A 12,812-nucleotide genomic window follows, 5' to 3' on the forward strand; every position below is an offset into this window, starting at 1 on the left:
CCTCTCAACCAAATGGATACATAATCAATTTCATAAATATTTCAGCCTTTTAACATGATTAAAAAACATGCCGAGTGACTGAAACAGTCTTTGTTGCTTTCAGTACGGCTGATAATGATATTCAGACTCACTTTAGACTCTTTCAACATTAAGTAAAGTACATTATCAGTCCCTGAGATTATCACTCTTATACTTTGTATGTTGTTGTTCCAGCCAAAAACTGATTAATCTGGTTAGGAGACAGTGTAAAGCTTCATGTTCCTCTCATGTGACGCTGAGGGGATGGTACTGATCACATGGTGTCTTTCTCCTCCGTCAGCTGATCCACGCCGGGAAGGGAGAGGCCATCCGTATCCGAGCCATCCTGCGCTCTCTCATTCCCATTGAGGATCTGGTGGGAGTGATCAGCATCCCGTTCCTCATGCCCACGCTGGCTAAAGGTCTGGCGATCACTGGTAAACCTCTGGGGCTCTTCTGACATGTTAAATGGTCCTGTTAACAATAGTCACACTTGTGCTCCTCGCGGTCAGGAAACTTTTTTCACTTCAGCAATAATCTGCCAAGTGTCGTCTTTGAAAAGAGATCTTCAGTCTGTGCTCTAAAGTTGGACATTTCATTTTCAGGTCTTTGCTCAAAAAGTGAATAAATGGATTAGAAATACAGCGTAAATATCATTTTGTACCATAAAATTCCATAAATGAATACAAAATATTAAATTAAAAATAATATCGAACTAAAATATAGTACATTTATTTCATTGAAATAAGAAAATATTTCAAGGCCATTTTTGACCGAATGAAGAGCACCAGAGGGTTATTAATCTTGTCATTTTCTATTATTTAGCACATTGTTCTGATAACTTGACTATGGATTGTGTTTGTGCATCAGACGGTACCGTGATCGAGCCGGATATGTCAGCAGGGTTCTGTCCCGATCACAAAGCGGCCATGGTTTTGTTCCTGGACCGGGTTTACGGCATCGAGGACCAGAACTTCCTCCTGCACCTGCTGGAAGTGGGTTTCCTTCCTGACCTCAGAGCCGCCGCCTCATTGGACACGGTGAGTCACATGACCCCTCAGGAGCTGGTTCCATTTTTATGGCAATTTTGGGATATTGCATGAAGAAAGCTTGATGGAAATATCAAGATGTGCACAAATTCTAAAAATGTGCATAAAAAAAACATATGCACTCAATTAAAGCGATAATTTAAAAAAAATCTAATAACAAGACTTGCATTAATCCCTCGATGCGCAACTGACTTTGCCTCAGCGTCAGCTGTGATTGGATAACTGGAGTAACCAGTGGACCAATGGCATCGCAGCGTCTCTAATGTTGGTTTGGTGTTTCTGAAAGTCGAAGTGTGTGATCAGAATGATGTGTGTAACTCCCTCCAGAAGCGTCTCACACACGAGTGTGTTCCCGAACACCAGCATCCGGACGCCAGAGAACACGACAGCGGTTACAGGGTTTCTCTGACGCTCGAGACACTCGTTTATGATCGAGGGAAAAGATGCAGATTGCAGCAATTTACAGTTTTATTATTCATATTTTGCACCAATTTCCCAGGAAGTGAAGATTTTGTTCACTTGAACACATATGGAAACACTGCTTTATTTCCAAACATTTTATGCTTTATTTCAGTTTTGCGCACAAGTTAAACTCCCAACTTTGGGTTGAATCACAGCTAGTTGAGTGTGCGGTATCTCTGACCTCTCCTGATCCTGGTTGTGTGTGACCTCTGACCCCCAGGCGGCTCTGAGCGCCACAGACATGGCTCTGGCCCTGAACCGGTACCTGTGCACCGCGGTCCTGCCTCTGCTCACTAAATGCGCTCCTCTGTTTGCGGGGACGGAGCCGTTCGCGTCTCTCATCGACTCGCTCCTGCACACCGTCTACAGGCTGTCTAAAGGCTGCTGTCTCACCAAAGCACAGAGAGACGCCATCGAGGAGTGCCTGCTGGCCGTGTGCGGGTGAGGGCCGATACAGATCTGTGCTCGCTCTCTCTCTCTCGCTCTCTCTCTCTCTCTCTCTCTCTCTCGCTCTCTCTCTCTCTCTCGCTCTCTCTCTCTCTCGCTCTCTCTCTCTCGCTCTCTCTCTCTCTCTCTCTCTCTCTCGCTCTCTCTCGCTCTCTCTCTCGCTCGCTCTCTCTCTCGCTCTCTCTCTCGCTCTCTCTCTCTCTCTCTCTCTCACTCACACACACACACACACTCTCTCTCTCTCTCTTAGTGCTCACACTGTACAATAAGGTTCATTAGTTAACATGAACTAAGAATGAACAATACTACAGCATTTATTAATCTTAGTTCATATTCATTTCAAAATTTACTAATACGTTATTAAAATCAAAGGTTGTATTTGTTAACAGTTAATGCACTATTATTATAACATGTATTATTATTAACTAACATGAACAAATAATTATAAGTACTGTAACAAATGTATTGATCATTGTTAGTTCATGTTAGTGAATACATTAACTAATGAACCTTATTGTAAAGTGTTACCCTTTTTTTTTTTATGTAACTTAAATTAACGGTAGTGTTTAATATTACAGAAGCTTTCTATATCATATAAATGCTGTTCTTTTGAACTTTCTACTCATCAAAGAATCCTGAAATAAAAATGTTAATAATACTCATAAATGTTTCTTGAGCAGCAAATCATCATATTAGAATAATTTCTCAGTGATAGAAAGATTTCCACTAACAATATTATGTCAACAAAAATCAAACAAAAGTTTTGAGTCTGGAATTGTATGCAAATGAGATGATATTTAATTCGCTAGTGTCCTGATTTCCATGTGCCTGACTCACTCCTCAGGAAGCTGCGGCCGTCGATGATGCAGCATCTGCTGCGGCGGCTGGTGTTCGACGTGCCCGTGCTCAACGAACACACCAAGATGCCCCTGAAGGTGAGCCTCCGTCTGCACCCGCGCTCTCAGCGGCACACCTGCACTGTAGTAACTCTGAGGGGGCGTGTCCTCCTGCAGCTCCTGACCAATCACTACGAGCGCTGCTGGAAGTACTACTGTCTGTCGGGCGGCTGGGGGAGCTTCGGCGCCGCGTCCGACGAGGAGCTGCATCTCTCCAGGAAACTCTTCTGGGGGATCTTCGACGCGCTGGCCAGAAAGGTGATGTTTCTCCTGTATCTGAGGGTGCTTCTTTCAGCTTTAGAGATCAGAGATAACAGGAAATAATGCAACGTTTTTTTCCAGAAGAAAGTAGTCTCACAGTCCAGCTTAAGTAAGTTCACTGTAAAAAACATTATTAATTTAGTTAATTTATATATATTTATAAAACGGTTAGCTCCAATCCTTGATTCTGATTGGTCAATAGCTTTGTTCTATTCACGATAAAACACGGCTATGACCGCTTCACCCAACGGCTCTATGCATCACTACACAGCACCCCTAGCAACCGCTCTTAGCAACTTAAACATGTGTGTTCTCATTGATATTGTTCATTGAAGCTTGAGTAGAGTAATGTGAGAGATCGAGTAAGCGAGTGTAACATTACTTGCATTTACATTAGCATTTTCCTTCAGGTCAGTCCTATATTCATCACAAAAAATATTTTGTCCTTTTAACAGTCATGGGGTTTTCCCGCGACACGCTAATCGTTTGTCAGTTGCGTCTTCCTTCTCAAGTTTGAGTCGTTTCAATGTAAAAGTCTCCGCCGACTGACTCGCTCATAAAGACGGTCTTTGTCTCCATCTAATGGCGGAATAATGTAACTTCTGTCGCTGTTTACGGCGAGGGACTATATTTTCCAGCGGAAGGAAGGCTTTTATGATTTTACTTCATGAAAGTTGCATCGATACATATTTTTCGGCTTTAATATTTGTATTGTGTGGTAACTGTTTTATAAAAGCAATAAGGCACTGGAGGCTAGAGCTGTGTGGGGAATAAGTCACGGCTGACTCCGCGCCGAACAACGCCCTTCAGCCGGGACTTCTTCACGATACAGCACAGCCTCCAGTGCCTTATTGCTTACATACAGCCGCTCTGGAGGAAACCGCGAGGTCATCGTCCAGCTCAGCTCAGTTCTCATATAATGGTGTCAATGCAGGAGATCAATAATATTGTTGCATATTAAATGAAATATTAAGTGTGTGTGTGCAGAAGTATGACGTGGAGTTGTTCAAGTTGGCGCTGCCGTGTCTGAGCGCAGTGGCCGGAGCTTTACCCCCTGATTACATGGAGTCAAACTACGTGGCCATGATGGAGAAACAGTCGTCTATGGACGCCGAGGGGAACTTCAACCCACAGCCGGCCGACACCAGCAGGTCCTGCTCACACACACACACACACACACACACACACTGCACCCCAAACCTCTGAGTATCTGCATTTACAGCTGGCCTGAGGCGCTGCTCACATGTGCTGCTCGTTCTGCTTGTGTTTCTGCAGTGTTGCTGTTCCTGAGAAGCTCGATCATTTCATCAATAAATATGCAGAATATTCCCATGAGAAATGGTCCATGGAGAAGGTCAGAACTGCTTTCCTTTCAATAGTTATAATAAAGGCTATATAAAATTGCTGAATCATATAATAATAATAAAAACCTAGCGCTTTTAACTGTACATCTCAAAGCGCTTTACAGAAACAAATAAAAAACTAAAATACACCATATAAAATCATCCACAATAAAGCATTAAAATTAAAGCCACAAAATACACCATATAAAATAATGCACAATGATTTCTATTTCTCTTATTTATATTTTTGTCTGCATTTTGTCCTCTCTGCTGATGTTGGGGAGTAAATAACTAGCAAAAGTCCTTTCTTTAGTAGTTTGACAGGAGTGCAGTGGTTTTAAACTTTTCCAGTGACTATGGAAGCTTAAAAAAATCAGAATTACGAGATAAAAAGTCGCAATTACTTTTTATTGTTTATTCCGAGCGGTCACAAGTGTAACAATTTACTCCATCTAGTGCTACTTTCCATTAATGACTGGTTTAGTGTGTCATTTTTATTTAATTCTTCGATTAAATGAGCCGAATCAACAATCAAACATGATCTTCTAGAATGTTCCTCTTTCTCATCTGCAGTTTTGAGTCTGATTCGTCGAACTCCTTCATAAAGCATGTACTACTTCAGCACTTTTAACTTTTCACACAAGTATCTGGACTGTAGTTTGACAGTAAGCCAGTGAGCTTGCAGCCGTGTTGATGGAGTTTGTTGATGTGTTGATCTGTAGTTTGCCGTCGGCTGGGTTCACGGAGAGCAGATCTGTGAGTCGTCTAAAGTTCATCCGCTGCTGAAGCCGTACAAGTGTCTGTCTGAGAAGGTACAGAACTCTTTGCGTGAGCTTCGAGTGAGGAAGCGCAGTGATGCCAGCGCGTGTGTGTTCTGCTGTGCTTCAGGATAAGGAGGTGTACCGCTGGCCGATCCGAGACAGTCTGAAGACGATGCTGTCGTGGAGCTGGAGCATCGAGAGGACGAGAGAGAGCGAGGTGTCCACGCTACACAGCCGCACGCGCAGGATCTCTCTCTCCAGTCAGGTCAGACACACACACACACACACACACACACACACACACACACACACACATGCAGCATCGAGAGGACGAGAGAGAGCGAGGTGTCCACGCTACACAGCCGCACGCGCAGGATCTCTCTCTCCAGTCAGGTCAGACACACACACACACACACACACACACACATGCAGCATCGAGAGGACGAGAGAGAGCGAGGTGTCCACGCTACACAGCCGCACGCGCAGGATCTCTCTCTCCAGTCAGGTCAGACACACACACACACACACACACACACACACACACATGCAACATCGAGAGGACGAGAGAGAGCGAGGTGTCCACGCTACACAGCCGCACGCGCAGGATCTCTCTCTCCAGTCAGGTCAGACACACACACACACACACACACACACACACACATGCAACATCGAGAGGACGAGAGAGAGCGAGGTGTCCACGCTACACAGCCGCACGCGCAGGATCTCTCTCTCCAGTCAGGTCAGACACACACACACACACACACACACATGCAACATCGAGAGGACGAGAGAGAGCGAGGTGTCCACGCTACACAGCCGCACGCGCAGGATCTCTCTCTCCAGTCAGGTCAGACACACACACACACACACACACACACACATGCAACATCGAGAGGACGAGAGAGAGCGAGGTGTCCACGCTACACAGCCGCACGCGCAGGATCTCTCTCTCCAGTCAGGTCAGACACACACACACAGGATCTCTCTCTCCAGTCAGGTCACACACACACACACAGGATCTCTCTCTCCAGTCAGGTCAGACACACACACACACAGGATCTCTCTCCAGTCAGGTCAGACACACACACACAGGATCTCTCTCTCCAGTCAGGTCAGACACACACACACAGGATCTCTCTCCAGTCAGGTCAGACACACACACACAGGATCTCTCTCTCCAATCAGGTCACACACACACACACACAGGATCTCTCTCTCCAGTCAGGTCACACACACACACACACAGCCGCACGCGCAGGTCAGGTCAGGCTATACTGTTGTACAGGAGAATAACAGAAGCAATAATGCACAGTTTCAGATGCAGAGTAGCTCTACAGAAGACAAGTCATTATTCAGGTCAATTCAGTTCTGATTGTGTTAGTGCAATCAAGTCTGAATACTAATGAGTGTGACCTTTGACCCCCACAGCGCTCCATAGAGGGTGCTCATGGTTTCAGTCCTCGGCCTGTAGACATGAGCAACGTGACGCTGTCCAGAGACCTGCACGTGAGTGGACACACTTCACTAATGCTCAAAACAACCTTAAGATCGACTTTTGTAACCTCGTCCTGTGTGTGTGTGTGTGTTTGTGTGTGTGTTTCAGTCGATGGCGGAGCTGCTGGCCGAGAACTATCACAACATCTGGGCTCAGAAGAAGAAACTGGAGCTGGAAGCCAAAGGTGTGTCCGCCATCTTTACCTGACGTGTTTCTCTTGTGATCACAATTCATGCTCGTGTCTTTTAACAGCTTTTATTTCTAGCCAACAACCCGTTCTCCATGTCGGATCGAGTGTGTGTGTCAGATCGAGTGTGTGTGTCAGATCGAGTGTGTGTCCCTATCGTCACAGTAATGAAGCAGATCCTCTTACATCACTACAGCTTTTTACAGGCACAAATCACATCTAATACACACACACACGCGCACACACACACGCACGCACACACGCACACACATGCACACACACACACACACACACACACACATTTAAGTATTGGAGAGTGTAGCAAGAACGACTCGATCATCATTCGCACTGCTTCATGGGAGTGGGCGGAGCTAGAGTGACTTTTGGCCGTTGCTGTGACTCTGATTGGTGGAGTTTTCACAGAATCGTGAGTGATGTAGTTTTTCACCTCAAACTGAGCCGTTAGTGAGTGTGAACATGTCAACCTGAGCGCAGCCATTAGATGGCACTGCTCTCACACCAGTGTGTGTGTGTCGGCTGCTTCCTAATGTGTGTGTGTGTTTGTATTGTCAGGAGGTGGAAGTCATCCATTGCTGGTTCCTTACGACACTCTCACCGCCAAAGAGAAATCCAGAGACCGGGAGAAAGCACAAGACATCCTCAAGTTCTTCCAGATCAACGGATACAGTGTCTCGAGGTGTGTGTGTGTGTGTGTGTGTGTGTGCGAGTGTGAGTGTGTGTGTGTGAGTGAGTGAGTGAGTGTGTGTGTGTCTCTGTGTGTTTGCCTGCTTCACATCCATCTGTGGACACCGTTTCATATCTCATTCATAAATAACGATCAGTAATGATAACAAAAGAACTGATTTAAAATTGAGCATGAAAATGTTTTTATATGTATATTGTGTGTGTGTGTGTGTGTGTGTGTGCGTGTGTGCGTGTGTGCGTGTGTGCGTGCGTGCGTGCGTGCGTGCGTGCGTGCGTGCGTGCGTGCGTGCGTGCGTGCGTGCGTGTGTGTGTGTGTGTGTGTGTGCAGGGCCATGAAGGAGCAGGATCTGGACACTCCGGCCATAGAGAAGCGCTTCGCGTACACGTTTCTCCTGCAGCTCATCACGTATGTGGACGAAGCTCACGGACACATGCTGGAGTTCGGTGAGACGCTCGCCCTGACGCTTGTGTCGACCTGCGCTTCAGTGGATCCTGATCATTCTCCTCTTCCTTTCAGATGCTGGAGTGCGGCCGAAAGGAGAGAACATCCCTCACGAGCAGCAGGTCAAATTCTTCGGCAAGGTCTGATTCCTTCTGACTCACTCCTTCTCAACCACTAATGAAGGTCACACTGTGATCGAGTCGTTGTTCGGCTCATTTCCAGGTCGTGCTTCCGCTGGTGGATCAATACTTCAAAAACCACCGGCTCTACTTCCTGTCCACGGCTGTTCGACCAATCAGCAGCGGCGGCCACGCCTCCAATAAAGAGAAGGAGATGGTGACCAGGTGATGCGTAATAATACAGCGTTTAGCACGACTGAAGACATGTCACGTTAGATTTATTTATATCTCTCTTTTCACACACACATTGTTTCAAAGCAGCTTTACAGAAAATCATGATGATAATGTTATTAATATCCTAACAGTTTCATACCTTAGTCACATATATATATATATATATATATATATTATATGCTTTACATAATACAAATCTCAAGGTCCTGAGTTTCAAGGTCATCAGTCATACAGTCAGTCGCTACAGAACATCGTTTGATTTATGAAAACAAGCATGTTATAATGTCAGCATGTGTAATTGGAAGTCAGTGTCTGTTTATTGTGACTGAGATTATTCTAAATGATGATCTGTGAGAATCACAGAGCTGTAATTTAACCAGAATGCTCCTGTTCTTCTGTTTGTGAACTTGTACTGTGATGTGATTTGGTATCCGCTGTCTTCCTCTTCTTCATCTTCATATTTTCTCTCTCAGCCTGTTCTGCAAACTGGGCGTTCTGGTGCGGCACCGGATCTCGTTGTTTGGTAAGATGTTAGAATGTGTGTGTTTTGTGAGACTTGCTCTTGAAGCTGTTTATCTGTGCAGAGGTACAGAAGCTGTTTATCTGTGCTCAAATAAGTGTGTTTCTCTCAGGGAATGACGCCTCCTCCATCGTGAACTGCCTGCACATCCTGGGACAAACGCTGGACGCCAGGTCAGTCACACACACTCATGTTATACTGGATCAACCATTATGAAAAGAAAATATATTTCCCTATATATGAATAATCAATATATGAAATAGTTTACCAGTACATTTGAAAATATACAGAATAATATATTTTGTTAATATATTAGAATATATTGAATAATACATAAGGAATTGCCGCTTTTCATATATTGAAAAATATGTGACAATATATTTACAAATATATCGATATATATGTAATTTTATATTCAGTAATGCACTTCATAATATATAGATGCACATGTGTTCAGATATAGCACTACATGTGTAATATATTGCAGATATATATAACACACACACACATATATAGAGAAATATATAATTTTTCATTATTTACATTATAAATGTTTCATATTTTCAAGCTGGTTAATAAAAAGCACACCTGCATGTACTAAAGTATTTAGTCAAGAGACTATCACTGTGTTGAGAAGAGCACAGACATGTTATAATATAGTCATTACAGTCTTAATTATATTCGGCCAATCATCAGCCGAGCCGCAGACTCTTCAACACAACGACCCCAAACACTCACTCACCAGACAACCTTTTACATCCCCAAATAATAGAACATTAAACACTAACAGATCTTCCCCTGTATTAATATTGAGCAAAACTCATTAATGCCTGGTTCAGATTACACGATTTTAGCCCGATTTTGGCACGATTCGTTTGACGCAGGGTGTCGTGGGGATTCGTAAACGACAACGGGCGTCGGGACGCAAGATTTGATCGTTTCATCTCGTATAGTGTGTCATAGTGGGCGACAACCTACGTCGCGTCTGCGATGCTTCACGACATCACGACAAAAAGACTAGCATGTTTGATTTTTTTTCGGTCCTCCACGACGAGAGTGAGTGAGTGAGCGAGCGAGACAGAGTGTGTGCTAGTGAGTGTGTGTGCTAGGGTGACCACCTGGCTATATTGCTCTGTTGCAGGTCAGACCTGATTTCGCGGGACACGAGGGAGATAACTTACTATTATTATAGGTGAATAAATATTGATTTTATATTAACGTTAGATGTCTTTGCTAGCTTTATAAAAATGTTAGTCTATGACGGCGCTGACCGGCGCTGTGAACGTCACTAATATAAAACTCATTTTAACAGCACGGGTCTATTCAATCTAAATAATTAAGTGAAAATAATAATCCAATCGCTAAAAAGCACATTTCCAAATAAACACAAATTCCATTAGGAAAGACTACAGATTAAATGCGTTCTTACCGGATTCAGTAGCCTATTTTTGTGTCTTTTCCATGCGTGATGGTGAAACTTCGGTGGCCACACAGCAATCTCCTTTTTTAGGGTCACCTGTAACTGGTTTTAACCATGTATATATATTTTTCTCCCATTCCTTACGAACAAAGACGCTTTTTCTTCTCGGGAGCTCCGGATAGATCCATTTTTCTATTGCAGAATTTTTTTTTTTTTCTCAGTGTTTGTTTTCCCGAATTCCCGCTCTGGCTAGAACAATAATAACGGCTGCGCACGTTCAGTGTTTTCTTATTAACTTTTTTTTTGTATAATTGTAATTTAAAAGGACGATTAAATAAAATGATGCAGACAAAATTAAAATGTGGGACACTGCTTATGACTTGCGGGACAAAGCTTCAAACTTCGGGACTGTCCCTCACCCCAGTGTGTGTGTGTGTGTGTGTATACGTGTGAGAGTGAGTGCGTGTGTATATGACATAGTATATGTGCGAGTGAATGTCTGCGACGGCACGCGATGACTGGTCAGAAAGCAACGTGTAGTCTGACATGTTTCTTGTCCACGACACGACAAGATTTTAGGATTCAAAATCGTGTAATCTGACACAGTGACTATCGTAACCGACAAAAAAATCGTGTAATCTGAACCAGGCATAAATAACACTTCATTTTAACATTTACTCTCCTTTAACAGTCAGAAGCAAAGCATGCTGGGAACCAGAAATCTGTTGTAACTCATTCCGTGAATGTGTGTGTATATATGAACATACATTCACAATTATATGGGAACATGTACAGTATGTGCAATATATGTACACAAAAAACGATAATATTACATGTAATTTTATTTTTGTCTTCATTTATAAATATTTTATATGTATTAATATATAGGCATACATGGTCAATGCATATATTACAGTATATTGAAAAATATAAGCACTAGTTTCCCATTTATGGAAATGTATTATGTTATATCGCATTATATTTTGGAGTATATTGCCATATATTTGAGTTCTGTGAGTGTGAAGGACCCAGATGTTGATGTAGAGTGTCCAGATTAACCCTGTGTGTTCAGGACTGTGATGAAGACCGGCCAGGACTCTGTCAAAGCGGCTCTGAGGGCGTTCTTCGAGAACGCATCAGAAGATTTGGAGAAAACGTTGGAGAACCTGCGGCAGGGTCAGTTCACACACGCGCGGTCGCAACCCAAGGGCGTCACACAGATCATCAACTACACGACGGTGGCGCTGCTGCCGGTGCTGTCCTCGCTGTTCGAACACATCGCACAGAACATGTTCGGAGAGGATCTCATCTGTGAGTGCGCTTCCTGCTCTCCTGCCATCACACCGCACGATATACACTCAGACCGAACATCATTCAGACTCCAGATGTCAGCTTAGATATGTCTATCACTAGTGTGTGACACTGTAGATCATTCTGTAAGTGAGGAGAGCAGAATACAGTAAACTGTGAGATATTATACACAGATATTCTTCACACAGGGACTACCAGTGACATTATTACTAATATGGGAGCAGAAATGATCGGGACACTTTGAGCTGGTCATGTTCTGCTGAAGTGTGTGTCTGTAACTGCTAATGCTCTTTTTACACACACACTGAACACAATGAAGCATTGCTTGGTCACTGGTTGAGCTAAACTGGTATTATCTAATCGTGTAGTTAAATTTACCAGCTGACAGATATTCAACATAATTCATGTGTGAGACAGTCTAACAGAAGTGTGTGTGTGTGTGTGTGTGTGTGTGTGTGTGTGTGTGTGTGTGAGAGAGAGACAGTCTAACAGAAGTGTGTGTGTGTGTGTGTGTGTGTGTGTGTGTGTGTGTGTGTGTGTGTGTGTGTGAGAGAGAGACAGTCTAACAGAAGTGTGTGTGTGTGTGTGTGTGTGTGTGTGTGTGTGTGTGTGTGTGTGTGTGTGTGTGTGTGTGTGTGCGCGTGTGTGTGTGTGCGTGTGCGTGTGCGTGTGTGTGTGTGTGTGTGAAAGACAGTCTAACAGAAGGATGGACAAAACCTGTCAAATATCAACTGAGTTCTGCTCATATTTTATCACCATTTTCTAAACTATAGTGAATAAACTGATGATGTGAGGAATGTTGATGGTCTGGATAAAGTTAGGTTAGACTGTATACATCATCAGACTCGTGCTGTTAGATAACTGGTATATCTCGCTCTGATGAGGATCTTCTTGTTGTTCTCTGTGTCGTTGCAGTGGATGATGTCCAGGTGTCCTGCTATCGGATATTGAACAGTTTGTACTCACTCGGAACCAGTAAAAGTATTTATGTTGAGAGGTAAATCACAGCTAATACACCGTCTGACTGATCAGTGTGGATGCATCTAGCAGACTCTTAACCAAAAATATTTTATATTTATTTGTATTAAGTATCTCAGAAACTACAAAGTAGTGATGCATCCTAAACAACATGATTTTTCTAC

The 12,812-nt window shown here is 43.6% G+C and overlaps 1 protein-coding gene across 1 annotated transcript in view; it reads left to right on the forward strand.

Moving 5' to 3' along the window:
- The window catches only part of ryr2a (ryanodine receptor 2a (cardiac)), a 117,384-nt gene that overhangs the window by 69,117 nt on the left and 35,455 nt on the right, over window positions 1–12,812 (forward strand). The window contains exons 48-66 of the mRNA XM_079595834.1: window positions 320–440; window positions 889–1,058; window positions 1,750–1,970; window positions 2,821–2,911; window positions 2,990–3,130; window positions 4,121–4,284; window positions 4,409–4,487; window positions 5,199–5,288; window positions 5,365–5,502; window positions 6,666–6,743; window positions 6,841–6,916; window positions 7,493–7,616; window positions 7,953–8,068; window positions 8,142–8,206; window positions 8,289–8,410; window positions 8,893–8,942; window positions 9,052–9,112; window positions 11,432–11,670; window positions 12,586–12,667. Of these exons, the coding sequence (XP_079451960.1) occupies window positions 320–440; window positions 889–1,058; window positions 1,750–1,970; window positions 2,821–2,911; window positions 2,990–3,130; window positions 4,121–4,284; window positions 4,409–4,487; window positions 5,199–5,288; window positions 5,365–5,502; window positions 6,666–6,743; window positions 6,841–6,916; window positions 7,493–7,616; window positions 7,953–8,068; window positions 8,142–8,206; window positions 8,289–8,410; window positions 8,893–8,942; window positions 9,052–9,112; window positions 11,432–11,670; window positions 12,586–12,667 (2,228 nt within the window). The remainder of the gene's footprint in view (window positions 1–319; window positions 441–888; window positions 1,059–1,749; window positions 1,971–2,820; window positions 2,912–2,989; window positions 3,131–4,120; window positions 4,285–4,408; window positions 4,488–5,198; window positions 5,289–5,364; window positions 5,503–6,665; window positions 6,744–6,840; window positions 6,917–7,492; window positions 7,617–7,952; window positions 8,069–8,141; window positions 8,207–8,288; window positions 8,411–8,892; window positions 8,943–9,051; window positions 9,113–11,431; window positions 11,671–12,585; window positions 12,668–12,812) is intronic.

This window comes from Phoxinus phoxinus, assembly GCF_949152265.1.
Source record: "Phoxinus phoxinus genome assembly, chromosome: 21".
NCBI classification, from domain to species: domain Eukaryota; kingdom Metazoa; phylum Chordata; class Actinopteri; order Cypriniformes; family Leuciscidae; genus Phoxinus; species Phoxinus phoxinus.